This window comes from Panthera tigris, chromosome B2 (genome assembly GCF_018350195.1).
Source record: "Panthera tigris isolate Pti1 chromosome B2, P.tigris_Pti1_mat1.1, whole genome shotgun sequence".
Classification (NCBI taxonomy): Eukaryota; Metazoa; Chordata; class Mammalia; order Carnivora; family Felidae; genus Panthera; species Panthera tigris.
In genome coordinates, this window is record NC_056664.1 from 118169813 (window position 1) to 118189581 (window position 19769).

Consider the following 19769-nt stretch of genomic DNA (forward strand, 5'->3'; position numbering starts at 1 on the left):
TTCCCTCCGGGCCCATCTTTCAAGAATAAATGTAAGGTACTCTTCTGATCATTATGTTCCAAAATTTATTTTGGAAAAAACGCAGGAACAAATCACATAAACCTAACTGAGCACAATGTCCTGTCTCCACCTTTTGTGTTTTATCTCTGATCTACCATCTGTGAAGGCAAGATACCTGCCTAGGCAAGAAAAACAGTGTACCTTGGATAAAATCCATAGTTCCTTACCTTTTAGTCCATCTGTTTTGTCCACAGCCTGAGGGTATGTCTTATACCATAAAGGAGCTGCTTTTCCCTCTTTTTTCTGTCTCATGAGCTTAACAGACTTAAAATTTTTTTGTTCTAAAATCATTTACTAGTACTTTTATTTAATGACTCATATCTGTCTTGATCGTAGCTTCAAAAGAAACACCATTTTCAGGATTATTTTGGCAGACATTTTTTTTCTTGAAATCCAACTGAAGCAAGATCTAATTAAAAATATATATTTTTGTATCTAGGAGATTGAGAATGAAAAACACATGAATCTTCAAAATGGAAAGTTCTTTGCCAATATTCATTTTAGTTTAGATTATGCCTTTAGATCATGCCTTGGTGTGTGTGTGTGTGTGTGTGTGTGTGTGTGTGTGTGTGTGTGTGACAGAGAGAGAGAGAGAGAGAGAGAGAGAGAGAGAGAGAGAGATCACTTGCTCTATTCACCAGGGTCCAATCACAAAAAGGCCATACTTGGTAATTTAATTAGGAGAATTTAGTATAAGAAACAAGTTGGAAAGGTGTTGGGAGGACTGGACTGAAAGCCAGACTGGATAGTGTGGCAATGAGGCCGCCACATGAAGGGGAGCTGGAAGGAACTGCCACCCTCTGGAGGGCAGGAGGGGCAAAGGGAGAAGGTGGTGCAGCCAGAGCCCGGATGATTAACAGCTTGCTTTAGTCTGGTGCATTTGTCACAGCTAAAGAACCAATATGGGTATAGCCTTTTTGACTAGAGTCCTTGCTCTATTTGCATCTCCTTAGTTTTTCCCTGATGTCCTTTTCTGTTTGCTGTTCCCGTATCCCATCCAGGAGCACCACATTACGTTTCGTTGTCCCATCTCTGTAGCTTCCTCGTGGCTGTGTTTCTCAGACTTCCTTGGTTTTGATGCCTCTGACAGTTTTGAGGAGTGCTAGTCATGTATTTTGTGGAATGTCCTGCAATTGCGGTTTGTCCGACGGTTTTCTCATGAGTAGAGTGGGAACGTTCACTTTGGGGAGGCAGACCACTGAGCTAGTGTTTTTCAGCGTTCTTCGCTGTAGAGATAGTCTTTTTTTGTACTTTTCCATCCTGTACTCTTTGAAAGCCCAGCCCACACTTACAGAGTAGAGTATGTTCTACTTTGAAGGTGGTTCATCCACATAAATTATGCCGAATTCTGTACTGGAGATTGGTCTGTTCTTATTTATACAGTCATTTATTTATATCAGTTTGAACTCATTCATATTTATTTTATGCTTTATATCCAAAAATATGTTATTTGTACTTTTGCTCAAATTGTTCCAGCTTTGGCCATTGGGAGTTGGGGCCTGTGTCCCTTTGACACACCCCCATCACTCCGTGTGTGTGTGTGTGTGTGTGTGTGTTTGTGTAACACTTCCTTCACTTTCTGGTACTACAAGAGGATTCAGACTTTCAGGCTCATCTTGTCCTATTTTTTCCCCCTAAACATTTACTAATATTCTTAATACTATAAACTAGTGAGTATAACCCAGTCTACTTTTCCACTTGAAAATTAGAAGTGGACTTGCATAAATGTTTGCGCCTAAATTCTCTGCGCATCTAGCAAAGGGAGTAAAGTACTCATCACATCGCTCACATCCCCATATCACTGTGTGGAGTATTTTTCAGGCATTTCCCTTCGTCCAGTGAAGTGCTCAGGAACCAGGTCATTACTCTGAATGAAGCTGGCCATTTGTGTATTTAAGCAGAGTCAACTCTTCCATTGCTTCATTGATCATTTTACCTTGGGAATGATTTAGGCACAAAATCTGGGAGACGTGTGTCCTCTCCTATGGTCAGAGAGGCATACTGGTTGGTACTACCAACTTGATTGATAAATTCATCCCTGTTCAGCATCTGGTCATCAGTTGTGCAGATTCAAAACCCTCTTATGGTATTTGATGAATCAGGAATTTGGAAAAAGCTTGGCCGGGCAGGTGTGGCTCAGGGTCTGTCATGTGGTTGCAGTCAGATGGTGGCTGGAGTTGCAGCAGCATGGAGTGGGGCATCTGGTCCACTGGCCAGGCATCCTGCTCCCATGGAGGGACCTCTGCCTGTGGTCTGTATGTTTGCATGGGATAGTTTGGACATACGGCATGATAGCCTCAGAGTAGACTGCGTACATGGGGGCTGAAGGCTTTAAGAGGAAACACACTGGTGATGGATTTACCTAATTTCAAAATAATTGATCAGTGTTTTCTATTGTTCGGGTCTACCATAATGTATTGTATTTATTCAGTTGTTTATTAACAGAAATTTTAGGTTCTTCGCATATTTTTTTGCTGTTATAAATAATGCTGCAATAAAGAAATATCTCTGTATGCATATCCTTATACGCTTATGTGAAAACTTCTAGCAGATGAATTATTAAACTCGGAATGGCAGGAGTGGCGATTCTGTACATTTTGAATTTAGGTAGATTAATCTAAGTGACCTTTTGGAAAGGAACATATGTTTTTATGAAGATAGTGGGGAAAGTGCCTGTCTCTTTTTACATCCTTGCTAACTACATCCTTGTAGTTACTAATCTTTTTTAATGATTCTCAATTTCATTGGCTAAGAAAGGGACTCTGATTTATAGTTCTTTGATTTTTAATGAAGGTGAATGTCGTATTTTTATTAGCTGTTTCTCTTTTTTGCCTAGACTAGTTTATTACTTTTGGTATTTTAAAACCGTGGGTTATCTTTTCCTACTTGGTTTTTATGCACTCATTATCTATCATCGACATTAACCTTCTGTTGTGTGTTGAAAATGTGTTTTATCCTAGTTCCCCCACTCCAGTTTTTCTTGTGGTCGATGTTCTTTTTCTTTGGCATTACAGACATTTCTTATTTTTATGGATCAAATACGTTAACTTTTCCATTCTAGTTTTTGGAGTTTGTGCCATCCTTGTGATGGTGTTCACCACCCTAAAATGATAAACATTTTGCCCATGGTTTTCTTCTAGTGATTTCTCATTAAACCTTTAAATATTTACTCCATCAGTCATTTTATTTTGTTAGAAGGCAAGAGATAGAAATCCAGTTTACTAAACATGCTCCTGAAGATCTTTTCTCAATTGCTTTTCTTAAGAAACCACAGTAAGTCAGATTACATAAAGAGAAGCCACAAAAATGTAGTTTGCTAACTGAAGATAAACAACAGTTAAATAAGCCATCAGACCAAGAAGAGAGCGTTGATATTTAATAATTCTGTCATCACTGGTGAGCATGATCCTTGTGTGGGTGTAAACAGAAGCCCTCATGGCAGGAAGCTGCATCTGAGGAGTTGCCCTCCAGCCTTTTGAAGAGCAGCCCCTGCTTTGTTTTGAGGTGTTTTCTGTTCCTGAAAACCTTGTTCATTAGGTGCTTACCTCTCAAGATTCCGTGAGGGCGTACAGGTCATGGAGTGAAGGTTGCCGTCCGAGCTAAATCTCTATTGAAACCATCGCTTTTTACTACTGAAATAGCCACCAAATGCACCAAATGACTGTTTTACCCTTGACCTTTAACTTCAGAGAGAAATGGTCTGTGAGAGCAATTGGTGAGATCTTAGAGAAGTGATTTGCTGGATATTCTTCCCTTTGAAGTGCTTGGTACTTTTTGAAACAAAAATAAACGGACAAGTTTTTCTTTTTATTGTATCTCTGTGAGATGATGGCTTTTAGCCAAACCATGGTGATCATTTCACAATATATGTCAATCAAACCATCGTCCTATGTGTCTTAAACTTATACCGTGATGTATGTCAGTTATTTCTCAAACTGAAAAAAAAATTAAATGAACATAATAGGAAGGGACACTTGAGAATTCAGCTCTCTGGAGGCCTTGCAGCATCCCAGGAAAAATTTTAACTATGGAGGATATGCTCAGGTGAGTTTCTGATCCCCTTTCTGCTTTGCCTGCAGAAGTAAGGCTCCAGGGGTGGTGTTTCCAGTTCTTTTTATGATAACAGGCCTAATAGTTATTCCACTGGCCTGTGTTCAGCCAAGAATTTTTTTTTTCTTTTTCAAGTTTTTATTTAAATTCCACTTAGTTAACATACAGTTTAATATTAGTTTCAGGTGTAGAATGTAGTGATTCATCACTTATATATAACACCCAGTGCTCTTCACAGGTGCCCTCCCTAATCCCCATCACCCATTTAACCCATCCCTCCCCCCCCCACCTCGCTTCCGACAACCCATAGTTTGTTCTTTATAGTTAAGAGCCTGTTTTATGGATTGCCTTTCTTTTTCTTCTATGTTCATCTGTTGGGTTTCTTAAATTCCATATATGAGTAAAATCATTATGGTATTTGTCTTTCTCTGACTTATTTTCCTTAGCATAATACTCTCTAGCTCCATCCAAGTTGTTGCAAACCTTTTTATGGTCGAGTAATATTCTACTGTGTGTGTGTATATGTGTGTATGTATATGCTGCTGTAAACATTGGGACCATGTGTCCTTTCAAATCAGTGTTTTCGTATCCTTTTGGTAAATGCCTCATAGAGCAATTGCTGGATCATAGGGTAGTTCTATTTTTAACTTTTTGAGGAACCTCCATACTATGTTCCAGAGTCAGCCAAGAATCTCTTCTTTTTGTTGTTTTTTGTCTTAATGGTTGTTCATTCTTTGAGAGAGAGGCAGAGTCAGCATGGATGGTGGAGGGGCAGAGAAAGAGGGAGACACAAAATCTAAAACAGGCTCCAGGCTCCAAGCTGTCAGCACAGAGCCCAATGCGGAGCTTGAACCCATGAGCCATGAGATCATGATGTGAGCCAAAGTCGGTCGCTCAACTGACTGAGCCACCTAGGCACCCCAAGAATTTTAATACATTTACATATACGGAGTAATATTCCTTAAGAGGGGAGGGTATAGGAGATGGGGTCAGGAGTGATCCAAATAAAGGTAGGATCAATTGTCAGAGAGAAGTAGATTCTTAGGTATTTTAGGTTTATCAGGCACCATAGAAAATATTCCATCCCAATGTGGGACTATAGATGATGTGGCTTCCTTGGTATCACAAAACTTCAAATGTAATGCACATCCTTATTTGAAAATAAAGGCATGAGAGTTATTGCTCTTTTTGTGATTAGGGCCACAATTTTGCCATACTTATATCTTTAATTGAAAACAGTTATGATTTTAATGATTTCCTCATGGTTTATGGCAAAGTACTAACATTGTTTCTGTTTTCTTAAGCAAGCCTTTTAATTTGATATTTTATTTTAATCTGCCCTAAAAAGATTATTTTTCAATGATCATCACCAGCCCTATTGGCTATTAATATGAGCTTTCTTTGAGACTTTTCTAAAAATGCTTGCTTAATGAGGATAGATATGTCATTGAAAATCAGGGAATTGTTGAAATGACTATTTGCTTAAGTATTAAAGATGCCGAAAGCTCTTTTCTGGACTACTAATTCTAGTTAAGGGGAGAATCTCATTGTTTTATCAGCCCAAGAGACTAGTTCAACCAAATGTGAAATTTGTTTATTCAACATAATTGTTTTGAACTGCACATTCTTTTATCAGTAGCGCCTAACAGATTTATGTTAGACTGGGGGCATTGTCTTCTCCATCTTTCATATACATACTATGAGACCTGAATGTTATAAGATATCTATTTGCTATTTTCTTTCTTTCTCACCTAGGAAAAGGTTAGATGCCCAGAGCCCCGGAGTGACAAATGGTAGCATTTAAGAGAGCCAGTATTTAAAATAGTAATAATTTAAGGATTTCTATTTTGTGTCCTACTACACTGCTCTACCTCCTTCTGACTTTATTTCTCTCTCTCTCTCTCTCTTTTTTAAAGATACTAGAAAAAGAACCTAAATCTTCCAAAGAAGAGTGTGTGGTTTTTCATTGTGAATATACTTCCCCTTACTCACAACAAGAATCTACTTTGATAAAGTCTGTTAAACTAAGCCTGCTCTTGATTTCCCCTGCTTACTAAATATGAGAAGTATTTGCCATTTAAAAAAATGTAACAGATTCATAGCACGATTTCTGACAAATTAGAAGCAAGTACTGTTTGAAATGGTGGCATACATTCAGCAATTCTGTTAATCAGTATTGTAAAAAAATGTGTTGATGATGGAGTTTTAGAAGGTCAAACAAAATTTCTGTGATATGTCTTCAAAGATTGTTTTTGTGGACTCCTGTCTTAATACCTCTCACTTTAAAATTGATATTTCCCCCTTTATGTTTGTGGAAAGTGCTGTACTGGTATCCATGGAGCAGATTTATTTATTTATTAATTTATTTATATTTATGTTTAAATTTATGTTTATATTTATATTATTTATATTTATTTATTTAAATCCACAGTACTAGGAATGTCTCTGAGGGACAGTGCTGTGGCTTATGATCTTAGCTTGCTTGTAATAGAGTGTTCCTAGAAGTGCTTTAGCAGCTGGGTTTGAGCAGGGAGTAGTAACAAGTTGTGCCTCATATGCGTGGATCTTTGTAGATCCAAAGGAACCACAATAGTGTCCCCTCTGTTGGGTTGTCATTAGTCTTCCGATTGGTCCTTCTAGTTACTCTTCAAAGCAGTGGTTTGATAGCAAATGGTTTTGTCCACCAAAACCGTAGGGATTTTTTGGGTTTTGTTGTGTGTGTGTGTGTGTGTGTGTGTGTGTGTGTGTGGTTCAATAAATTGCTAGTTATTCCTGAAAGCTTCATAAAATGACTGTTCTATTTCTCTTTTGTTCTAGCACCTGCTCCTCATTCTATCCTTGTAGTCGTGCACCTATACTAGCTATAAGATGATAAATATTACTATAATGATTTCTGCGACTCTTAATTGAGACCTATTAATGAGATAATAAAAATATCACTATTTCCATAAGTGCCAAAATTAACCTAATTGTGAGGATAAAGGGCATTCTACTTAAGACAGTTATCATATTAGATGTCCCCTGATACAGTAAAGGCAAGCATTAATATTTCTTAAACTGAATTTGATGAGCTTGACAATTGGTAAGAGAGACAGAAATATAAAAGGTATATTTCTGGAACATATCATAAATCAGAAATAAAGTTTTGAAGTCATTCTTTAAAGAAACTGTGCATGCTTATATATCTTATATGCTATGAATTATGTTCTAAATATATTACATTTGTATTATGTTATATGAAGTTAGAACAATCTGTGGAGGACCTAGCTACTGTGTAATTTATGGTATATTTCCCATAAATAAAGATATATGCAAGTTGATCTCACTTTATCTACCTCAAGTTGTGAAGGTGGTCTCAAACTTGAAGTTTCTCTAATGTTTTTGGCAGGAGCAAATATAAATCCTATCTGGAGGAAAACACTTTCATCCTAGGCTTTAAAAACTCCTGAAAATCTTTAACATCAATAAACAGAACACAGTTAAAAACAACCAGGCACACGGAGGAAAATGGCACCGTGAGCAAAAGCCAGCAGGAATCCCACACAGCAGAAGCAGACAAGCAGTGACTTCAGATGGTAGTGTTATCAGACACAGGTTATAAAAGCCTTGACTATTTTTGAAGAAAATATGGAAGAAATAATATTGAATTGGAAGAAGGGTAATTTCTTGTCATCTTTCTTTTTGTGATATATATCAGATAATGTCTTCTGGCCTGTCTTCCAGCTTACTAATTCTGTTTTTCACTGTGTTCCTTTTGATGTGAAGCCTCATCACTGAATTAATTTATTTTTTTATTTCTAGACATTTTATAAACATTTTATTTTTTAGTGTTTATTCATTTTTGAGAGACAGAGAATGAGTGAAAGAAAGAGTGTGAGTGGGGCTGGGGCAGAGAGAGAGAGACACACAGAATCCAAAGCAGACTCTAAGCTCTGAGCTGTCAGCACAGAGCCTGATGCAGGGCTTAAACCCATGAACCATGAGATCATGACCTGAGCTAATGTCAGATGCTCAGCCGATGAGCCACCCAGGCACCCCTATTTCTAGAAATTTTATTTGGTTTTTTAAAGACTTTCTAGGTCACTTTTTGTAGTTTAATATTTTCCTGTTAATATTATCCATTTTTTCCTTTTATTTTGAATACTATCTGAAGAGGTGGCAATTTTCTAGAACAGATGAAAGACACCAATCCTCAGATTTAAGTAGCACATTGAATCTTAAGCAGAATAAATTATATATATATATATATATATATATATATATATATATATATAGTCAACAAATGACAGAATAACATTGCAGAATGCAAAAGTAAAAGTAAGCATTTTTTTTAAAAGTAAGCATATTTAAAGGTATTAAAAAAAGACCTATTTCCTTCAAAAGTACAATAGACTGACAGCTGAATTCTCAATAGCAATGATTAAAAGCATAAGATAGTGTAATGACATCTTCCCTGTGCTGAAAGAAAATAATTGCCAAATTGCAATTATATATCCAGAAAAGAAATGCCTTTCAAGAATGAGAACAAAATAAAGACATGTATAAACTAACAAATACTGAAAGAATCTGCCATCAGGAAAATTCCAAAAGATATATTTTAGGTAGAAGAAAATGGGTTCTAGACAACTCCAGATGAAAGGTGCAAAGGAAAATGCATTAAAATGCATAAAGTCATAAATATTTGGATAAATCTAAATGAACTTATAAAACAACAATGACTTAAGGGGTTTAAAAATTAGAATAAAAGTAATATTAAAAGAGAAAAAAGTCTATAAAGCTATAACCTAAGTGTCTATATCTATAACTTATTAAAAGAAAAACAGAGTAAAATTAAACCTAGGATACAAAAGGAAAGAAAAAAATAAAGACAAGACCAAAAATCAGTAAAACAAAAAATAAACATATCAAAGAGAAGATTGACAAAGCAAAAAGTAGATTCTTTAAAATAGAGTATTATTTCTGGTGAGCCTAATTAAGCCAAGAAAGAAAGAAGGCACATTATATCAGGGAGGAACGAAGGATCACAAATACAAAATGTACAAACACTGGAAAAATAACAAAGGGCTACTATAAATCACTTTATACTAATGTATTTGAAAATGTAGGTGAAGTGAAAAATTCCAAGAAGAAATACAACTTATCAAAACCGACTCAAGAAAAAATTAGAGCATCTAGATAATTCTATAAACCCATGAAGGGATTGAACCAGAAATTAATAAGCTTACTACACAGATCTTTCTAGGCCCACAGAGCTTTACCAGTGAGTTCTACTAAACCTCTAAAGAAAAACTAACTCCAATCTTATACATCTTTATTGTTTTGTTTTGTTTTGTTTTTTAAATGAAGTTGGCATAGCTTTTCCTTTAAGGTCTTTTTGTCATTGGTGTTCTGGAATTTGAAAATCATGTAAGTATGAGCCTTCTTTGATATATCATTTTGGATATTTGACATTAGGACTTTTGGATTTGAGGATTTGCACAAATCTTGAATCCCACTGAGAATACTAATTACATGTTTGTTTTTAATATTTTTCTCTCTTCCTCTCCCTTTTTTTTCCTTTGTGTTGATATTACACTTTTTGTTTATCTTATATTGTAGGCTTACCTCAGATGAGTGGTGAATCATGGCTGTTGACTGATATTTAAGAATAAGGGAGGGGTGCCTGGGTGGCTCAGTTGGTTAAGCGTCGGACTTCGGCTCAGGTCATGATTTCACAGTCTGTGAGTTCAAGCCCAGTGTCGGGCTCTGTGCTGTCAGTTCAGAGCCTGGAGCCTGCTTCGGATTCTGTGTCTCCCTGTCTCTCTGCCCCTACCCCACTCACTCTCTGTCTCTCAAAATATGAATAAACATTAAAAAAATTTAAAAAAGAAAGAATGAGGGATATTTAAGAATGAGGTTGAATGCAACGCCTTGGTGATTCAGTCGGTTAAGCATCTGACTCTTGATTTTAGCTCACGTCATGATCTCCCGGTTCATGGGTTCGAGCCCCACATCAGGCCCTGCGCTGGTGGTGCTGAGCCTGCTTGGGATCTTGGGATTCCTTCCCTTTCTGTCTCTGCCCCTCCTCTGCTAGCTCTCACTGTCTCTAAAAAAAAAAAAAAAAAAAAAAAAGAGGTTGAATGGAATCAGAATTTGTTGATTGGAGTTTGCTTAGAGTATGTAGGCAGGGAGGAGTTGCCTTTTATGCTGAAAGATCCCTAAAATGTCAAAATGGGAAAACTTTACTCTGGGTCACTAATACCCATCTACTAGCCCCCTTAGTTCTTCTGCATATGGGTTCACTGTGGAAACTTTGGAAAATAAAGGTAAGTACCAAGAAGGAAAAAAAAATCACATATGAGCCCATCAGGCAGATGTAAGACTATTTATAAAAAATATACATGTATAGCAGAAAATTAGGACTATACTGCCATTTTATTTTATAATTTATAGTTTATAGTCAATAATGTGTCTTTCCCCATGCTATTAAATTTCTTCTATGTCATCATTATTGTCTGTATAGTATTCAATTACATAAGTATTTCATATTTAGACATTTTCAATTGCTGGAGATTGCGTATGTGTCTATTTTTTTTCTTGTAAGGGATGCTACATGTAAATATTTGTAATAAATATTTGTAGATAATTTTTTATCTTAAAGAAACTGCAAGAAGTGTAATTTTTGAGTCAAACAATATGAATATTTTAAGGTGTTTCAGAATTTTTCTATAGCTTCTTATTCCCACAGCATTTGAATCAGCCCAAGCATACTTTGTCACATGTGCAAACGTGGATCTGAATTATTCTTTAATATGCAGATTGGTGTTTATATGGGTCCCTTTTTCATTAGCATGGTTTGGAGAGCTGTTGTATGGATATACCTAAAATTACTGCTACCACCATCCCCGACAAAATACTACTTTGCCTTTTTTCTGTTTCGGTTGCATCCTTTGGATAGGGTTCTTTTTAACCACTGCATGGTCTTCAACAACTGTTGAAAACAGATTACTGCAGAATTAGTAACAACAACAAAAAAGAAATAAGAAGAAGAAGAAGAAGAAGAAGAAGAAGAAGAAGAAGAAGAAGAAGAAGAAGAAAGTGTTAATATAGTAATTTATGGCATTTCTTTTAACAGCATATAAAAAAGAATACCCTGTAGTTGGCTTAACCATTGGTTATATTGTGGCTGTGTAAGAATCTATAGGGGGCTCTTAGTGAGTTGTTCCTAGTAGGAATGGTCATTTATTGAGCACCTCTGTGCCCCGCCGTCACCAATCCGGACACTTTCTGTACATTATGCTCAAAGCTTGTGCCAACTTTGTAAGGTAGGTATTATCAGCATTAGAAATGTTTCTAATGTTTAAAACATTAGAAATGTTTTAAAAATGAGGTTTAGTTAGGATATGAAGCATTCCCTTATCACACATTTCGTGGTTGTCTAGAAGTCACTGGAATGTAAGCTCTATGTAAGCACTGAAATCATTTTGTTCACTGGTGTATTCCCAGCATTAGTTCAGTCTTGACATGTAGGCTCTGAAGAAATGTTTGTTGAATGCTGACAAAAATGAATTGAGAGAGGTGGGATTTGAACCCTAGCCATTCTGAACCTGAAACTCTACCAGGAAGAAGCCAGCTTCTTCAGAGGTTTAATATTTTACTCAGAGATTGAGTTTGGTTTGCCCCAAAGTGATAGACTTGTTCAGTGCTTGGTGTCTTTTTTCCTCATTTTCATTTGATCATTTATATAAATTACATAAAATATCACTGCCATTTGGGAAAACCTTCAATTAAGTCAAACATAACTAAAATGGTAGAGAGGGTATAAGAGGCCAAGCAAAAGTGAGAACTCTTTCCTTAAAAAGTTCTTTAATCCACTCAAGCAGTTGTTCTAACGTGTACTTTAAACTTTGTAATACTTAAAAGTTCTTCAAGAGTACAGCATTTCCTTTGAACCTCCCTTTGAATCTCCTGTGGAAGTTTCTGAGTATCTAATCCTCATCTTCTGGGGAAAAAAAAAGAAATCCCTGCAGACTCAGCACTGTGTCGATCTGAGTTTTTACAGAGTTGTTTTCAGAAGGCATGCAGCTTTGGCCAGAGGCCAGAGGAGTGATAGGCAGTGTGGTCAGCTAATTCATCTTCATCGGATAGGCGTTTATATGACACCTGTCACATTTGAATACCAAATCCGGCAATATACCATTTCCTAAAAAAATGTTTTCGTGTCTACGTATTGTAGACATCCTTTATATAAAGCAGATACAAAGGTACTTAAACTGGCTGACTTTGTGAAGTCATATGAAGAAAAGGGGGAGGATTATGGTTTCCCCCAAATTATGTTTAATGAAGTCACAATTTGCTGATTTTCAGCTCAACAGTTATTTGTCGAATGTCTGCTATGTGCTAGGCACCATGCTAGACATGGAAAATAGAGAAATAAGTAAATCACCCCCCCCGGAACTCACAGTCTGGTCAGCGACATGGATCTCATAGAACATGGTGAGAGCCGTAGTGGTTGGGATGAGGAAAGACGGAGGAGGACAGAGCGTCTCCTGAGAAAGGAGAGGCAGGTAAGACCAAGCGCTGAAATCATTTCACTCTTGGACTCATACCAGAGCTTTCCATAATGTTGCCAAAGACTCTTTTTAGAATTTGTAAATCCAGGGACACCTGGGTGGCTCAGTCGGTTAAGTGTCCGACTCTTGGTTTCTACTCAGGTCATGATCTCACAGTTGGTAAGTTTGAGCCTTGCCTTGAGCTCCGCGCTGATAGCGCAGATTGGGGTTCTCTCTCCCCCCTCCTCTGTTTGCCCCTCCCCCCGCTCGCTCTCACTGTCTCTCTCTCAAAAGAGATAAACTTAAAAAAAAAAAAAGAATTTGTAAATCCAATCATATCAGTTTCATATTTTAATGCCCCAGCAGCTCCCTGCTGCCTGCTCCCAAGGCACAGTCCTCTTTCAGGCACTCCCGTGTCCCCCTATTGCCCCACTGCTTACAGCCTGACTGCCTAAATTCGGATCTTGCCCCTGCCACTGGTCAGCAATCTGCAGCTCCATTTTCTTAAACCGGGTTAATCTCAGTAATCTGTGTCATAATGTGAAGATTAAACGATTTGATGCAAAACTCTGAGAAAAGTGCCTAGCACGTAGTACTGTAGAAGCCATGCTTATTGTCGTTACCACTCTCCTTCTTTCTCCCAGACCGCGGTGGTTTTCTGTACCTCCCTGCCTTTGCACAAAGTGCCATTGCACGGATTGTCGCTACCCCGTGATTTAATTCTTAGGCTGCTTCTCACCATTTCCTGTCTTTGTCATTAACACATCCTAAAGTCATCACCCTGATTGGATGGTAAACTCTGAGATTAGGGATTTCACCACAAATTCTTTTTTTGTTTTATTTTGGACCCCTCCCTCCTCCTCAGAATCTAAATACAGTGCATATTGCAGACACTCAAACATTTGTATATTGACCGAAGGGGAAATCCCTTTGTCTCCAGATCTGTCTTTGTGAAGTTCTTTTAATCACCATTCTTTCCTTTTTTTCTCTCCACTGTGCTATTAGCATGTTAACATTTTTAAAAAATGTTTTATTTATTTCTGAGAGAGACAGCGTGAGTGGGGGAGGAGTAGAGAGAGAGGGAGACCTAGAATCTGAAGCAGGCTCCAGACTCTGAGCTGTCAGAACAGAGCCCGACACAGGGCTTGAACTCATGAACCATGAGATCATGACCTGAGCCGAAGTCAGACTCTTAATCTACTGAGCCACCCAGGCGCTCCAGCATGTTAAAAGTTTTTTACATATATCTGCTGTAGCTCCATTGTAATCATTTATTTTCATGCCCTCCGCACCCCGCCCCCCCCAGCTTCATTTCTCTGTCAGGGTGTGAGTTGCTTTCATTTGTCTCTCTGGCCTTTAGCAAAGGGTCTGTGTACAGTAGGTACTCATATTTAAATGAATGCTCAATAAAGAATAATACATGTTGTATTAATACGTTTTAGGGAATCTGTGAGAAAAAAAAAAATTGAGTGATTTCTTTATATCTATTTCTTTTGGTTCATTAAATGTCCAAGAAAGGCCAAACGATTTAGGTACTCTAAACAAGCAGGAAACTCCCAAATCAATAGTCTTCTAACGTAGAGGCAAAATATTCTGCCAATTTACTTGTATGTCTGGTGGCTCTATGTGGTCTAAGGTAAAATATCTCATCTTTAGTTTCTAAGAGAGTATCAAAATATGAAAACCACCTAAATTGTTATAGAGGTAAAAAATGAATAGTGGATTTTGACATTGCTGTTTTAATCTACTTTGAGAAGAAATTAAAATTGAATTAGATTTCACAGCTCTGAAATTTCCTACTAAAAACTATCCTGAGTGGGAGTTGGGTAACACAGTAGTAGGTGATGTAAGTTTCATCTTTTATAGGCGTGATTATAGATGAGAATTGATTGTTCCTCTTGTCATACTTCTGTTTCATTTCCATGCTCTGCATTATCTTATAAAAGTTAAATCTAGGGGTGCGTGGGTGGCTTGGTTGGTTAAGCATCCGACTTCGGCTCAGGTCATGATCTCACGGTCCGTGAGTTCGAGCCCCGCGTCGGGCTCTGTGCTGACAGCTCAGAGCCTGGAGCCTGTTTCAGATTCTGTGTCTCCCTCTCTCTCTGCTCCTCCCCTGTTCCTGCTCTGTCTCTCTCTGTCTCAAAAATAAAATAAACGTTAAAAAAAATTTTAAAAAGAAATAAAAGTTAAATCTAAGTAACATTTTTTTAGCAATGAAGAGGTAATAAAAAAAAAAAATCATCATGCCCCTGCTGCAGTTTAATGAGAGGAGAGACCTATATATACTGGGTGTGTTTTAAACGCATGCTTACGATTTAAAAGACATTTTTTCCCAATGTTTATTTATTTATTTTGAGAGAGAGACACAGAGCATGAGCGGGGGAAGGGCAGAGAGAGAGGGAGACACAGAATCCGAAGCAGGCTCCAGGCCCTGAGCTGTCAGCACAGAGCCCAATGCGGGGCTTGAACTCTCAAACCGTGAGATCGTGACCTGAGCCAAAGTCGGATGCTTGACCCACTGAGCCACCCAGGGTACCCCCGCGTGCTTATGATTTAAATGCTTGCTTACCACCAAATCTTCCCATAGTTTTCATCAAGGTGAGACTTAATTGTAACAGAACTGTTGGCAAGTTCTTTTTTATATTTGGGAAGGACAGTACAGTTGTGGGTAATACAGCTCCATGACTGAATTTCTTACAGCAGTGAGGGAGTATGTCTTTTAAGGCAATACATTTCTGAATGTAAAAAAGTTCTCTCACTGTGATTTGTATTTGTTGGTATAAACTTAACTCTGATTACTAGTGCAAGTACTTGGACTTTTGGGCCATCTTGCTTCCAAGGAGTATTTTCTGCCGATTTCAGGTTTCTCCCTTTGGTTTCACCTCCATTCCAAACTGTCCCACTTCAGAGCGCTCAGACTCTGAAATTGCTTTCAGGCTCGTAACTTCCATCCCTCCTCCTTCCTTGCTCCCTCCCCGTTCCCACTTCCACATGCACCAGATCTCCTGTCTTCTCCCAGTTCTCGAACCTCCATGTGCACATGGTCTCAACCCTGTTCAGCCTTTGCAGCCACCTTTTGACTTTTATCAGCTTTTCTGCTCTGTTTCCCCTGCTTCCCGTCCCCCATGCCATGTTATCGTTTTGTCCCATCTCCCTATTCCCAGCCCTGGAATTCCAGGCCACTTGGGTCCATTATAATCCACGTATTGGGGTTCAGCTGGGCTCCCAGAGCTTGAAGGTCTTTATGCTTTTGTTGACTCTGTCTCCCTTGTTACCACATATTTGCAGCCATCCTCACTTAGGATGTCCTGCACCCCCTCCTTACTACAGAGCCCCAGGTAGACTTCTTCACTCTCTGGAGATATTCTTACTTGCCCAAGGAGATTGAGGGAGTGCCTCCTCAGCTTCTGGCTTCTTCTGGCTCTATCTCAGTTTTGTTGTTGTTATCGTCGTCTTTACCTTCCTCTCTGACTTCTGACATGCCTATCTCTGAGGCTGACCTCCTGAGATTGTGTTGATGAAACTGACTTTTTAAGCCAGTTTCTTAACGTGATGAACGTGGGTTATAGTTCTTGTTTTTTTGTTTGTTTTCGTGTCTGTTCATTGTGGATACAAGCAGTTTTGAAGTGAGCATCTTTGGACAGCTGTATTGCCCACTTGTACGAGTACAGGCAGCCCAGGTTTGCAGGACTCTGGCATGCTCAGTTTCGGTCACCACAGTTTAATTAAATAACACCAGTCCCCAAACAACATGGTTCAAATTTCAGTTCCAAGATTTATTAACTGGGGGGAGTTGCGTAGAGTGCAGCCTTTGCTGCTAGCTTTTTCAGTCCACAGATCACTGCGTACATAACACATGCGTGTGGTGGTCAGTGACCAACGTGGGTCCTTTTAAAGCCTGTCAGTGATTGGTTACTGTCTGCTTCTGCTGCTCAGCAGCTCACAGACAGCAGGGCAAGTGGTGGGTTGCTTCTGTGTCTCCTGGTGGTGAATGTACGTGACAGTTTATAAAATGGATAATTGAAAGAGAGAATTGGCCGATAAAGATGCAAACTAGGTAATGTGATAATGCCAGAAGTGAAATTCAGTTCAAAAGTAAATGGGGTTATGGAAGGAAAAGCAAACTGCGGGAATGTTCACACTGCCTCTGTTCACCAGCCTCCAGCTCTGCGGCCAGAGGAACTCGGGGATGGCGAGGTTATCCCCCTGGTGAGGAGTGTGGTTGTGATGAAAGGATGCAGATGTCCCAGAGGAAATGACACTGGCACAAGAATTCATATTAATCGAACTCCTGCAGATACTTGACGATATTAAAAGTGCAAAGGTTACAACATGGGGAACTGATCTAAGCTTGCAAAGGAATGTGGCAGTTTGTTAAGGCACGGAAAAGTTTCTCACTATGGATTGCAAATTATGTGATGAGAAGAAGAGAAAGCACTGTTCAGACTATTCTTGATAAGTTTATTACTAAGAAAACTTTAACCCTCCATGTTTTAAATTACAGTGTAGGAAATACAGATGAGATGTACAATTTTTTCATTTCCTTGTATGTTTATAATTGACCATAAGAGTTCTTAATGTTTTTGATAGAAATGTAAAAATTACCTCTCATGGAGCGCCTGGGTGGCTCAGTTGGTTAAGCCTCTGACTCTTGATATCGGCTCAGATCATGATCTCACGATTCCTGAGTTTGAGCCCCATGTCCAGCTCTGTGCTGACAGTGCAGGGCCTGCTTGGGATTCTCTCTCTCTCTCTCTCTCTCTCTCTCTCTCTCTCTGCCCCCGCCCCCACTTGCACTCTTGCTCTCTCTCAAAATAAATAAGCATTAATTTTTTTTTAAATTACCTTTCATATGTTTGTGTTAGTTTACACCTCAAAAGGTTTAGGAGAATCCCTTAGTGTTCTGGTACTTTGTTCCATTTTTCATTATTTACATACTTGTTTGAGCTTTTCCTCTGATGACTCTCTATTTGAATGGACGTGTGTACGCTTAGGTTTTTTTATTTCCTTAAAAAAAGGTTTCACCTAGACCCAGTTGTGTTTGAGACCCGCTACACTCTTGCTTTCCCTTCCCTTACCCCATTTTCTTCTGCAATAAGTTAGACCTCCTGATTCAATTTACTTACGGTTTACTTTCTCTTTAGTTTTTACAGTCACTTGACATTAGGCACCTTGAGGACAAAGGTCATGTCTGTTTTGTTACTGAGTATTCAGTACCTAAACCTGGGGACTGGTATATATGGTCAGTACTTGATATGTTTTATTTGAGGGAGTGAGTTCCTAAAAGCCCGCACCCAACATCCACCCTGCCCCATTCACCCATTTCACTTGTGGAGCCTTCTCTGATCTCTCTCTCCCCAACCACCCCAAACTTTCTCCTTCTTTAAACAACTATGTAACTGCAGGTGCCTCCTAGAGCCTGCCAAATATGAGCCATTTATGCTGTTATTTTTACCCTTGCCCACACAAATAGCAGCTCCCTGAGGTATGTCTTTCCTGTGCATAACATAGTCATTACACATAGTTGGTACTGAATGCTTATTTTGTTGGATTTTCCTGCAAAGTGAGATTCCAGAGAGCTGTCAAGGAAACTCCATCCCACTAAAAAAATTAAGGGTTGTTCTAGAATCTACGTATTCCCCCCCCCCCTTTTTTCCAATTCTCAAACAAAAATTCTGTCTGGTGTATGTACTTATTTTAAAATCAAAGGCCACAAGAGTGGGGAATTGAGAAAGTGGCAAAATGTTAGAGCTGGAAAGATTTTTAGAGATCCATATAGTCTCACCCTTTAATTTTATAGGTGAATAATTTGATGTCTGGAACACTTAAGTGATCTTCCCCAAATCACACAACCAGTTTGTGGTAACATTTGGGGCCACAGTGCAGTTGCCTAACCCTATCCAGTGCCCGTTCCCATAGGCTGCCATGGGGCATACGAGAATATTGTTCAGGTTTGTGTAGTTAACCTGTTCAAAGAGGCAGCTAATATTCTCATATTGCGTTTTATGGATTAGCAAGTAGGAAATTGAATCTGTAAATTGATTTTCCCCACTCCATCCCTTAATTATTTCAAGTTCTCTGACTAGATTCATTTGCATTAACTGGGAAATTCTGGAAACATTCGTCCTGGATGGCACAGATTTGTTTGCTGACATGTAAGCAAACTTTTTCTTGAAGTATAACATACATGCAGAAAAGTGCACAAAGCGTAGGCATGGGGTTTGAATTTTCACGAAGCACGCATATCCACGTGACCTGTACCCACAGCAGGAGACAGAGCGGCCCCAGCACGCTGAGAAACATTTGAAGAAATAGAAGGGTTTTGAAACTATATAATTTTCTTTTTTCTCCCTGCAGGTATTGTCAGTCTGTGTGTTAACAACAATCCTTGGTTGTATATTTGGGCTGAAACCAAGCTGTGCCAAAGAAGGTAATTGCTACAGTATTTAGGGTGTGTGTGTGCACACATGGGTGTGTGTTGCTACTTAGTCCTCTTCAGAATGTGACTGAGAAAAGTGTCCTGTCCTAATCTGTGGGTACTCCATAGTTATTGCAGATGTGATAATGGTTTGAGTCTTCTTAAAACTCTTTTATTATTTTAGCCATGTAATGTTTTTTTAGTTGTAAAACTTCATCCTAAAACAATGAAGAGGGGCTATTACCAAAAAATCAACCAAAGAACAAATCCCCAAAACAACAAAAAATAAATTAAGAGCAGTGAAACATACAAGCCAATATGGCCTAAATGTTTTGGTGCTGCGCCCTGGAGCCCTTCTCCCTGGACTCTCTCCAGGAACTCTGAGGACACTCTTTTTTTTTTTTTTCCCAAGGAGTTAGTTGCTGAAGCAGCCTGGAAAGATTACTTGGTAACCAGTTAGCATCGCTGGGCAATCAGAAATTTATCATTATGTGCCCTAACGGCTTTTAAAATTACGAGCATTTGTGGTTTCAAAGCTATAGTGAAATGACAATTTTAAGCTTCTACATATTTGTTTTCTTTATATTGAGTGCAGAAATCTATCCAGCATTGATGAGATTACTGTAACTAACAAAACTCTGAATCATAGTACATTGCAGTAGTCATTATTTTGGCTCTGAGGTAGGTTTCTCCCCCATGTGAAATCACTG

The 19769-nt window shown here is 38.6% G+C and overlaps 1 protein-coding gene across 1 annotated transcript in view; it reads left to right on the plus strand.

Moving 5' to 3' along the window:
* Nucleotides 1-19769, plus strand: part of ENPP1 (ectonucleotide pyrophosphatase/phosphodiesterase 1) — a 70075-nt gene that overhangs the window by 12162 nt on the left and 38144 nt on the right. Inside the window, exon 2 of the mRNA XM_042987163.1 lies at nucleotides 18999-19071. Within this exon, the coding sequence (XP_042843097.1) occupies nucleotides 18999-19071 (73 nt within the window). The remainder of the gene's footprint in view (nucleotides 1-18998; nucleotides 19072-19769) is intronic.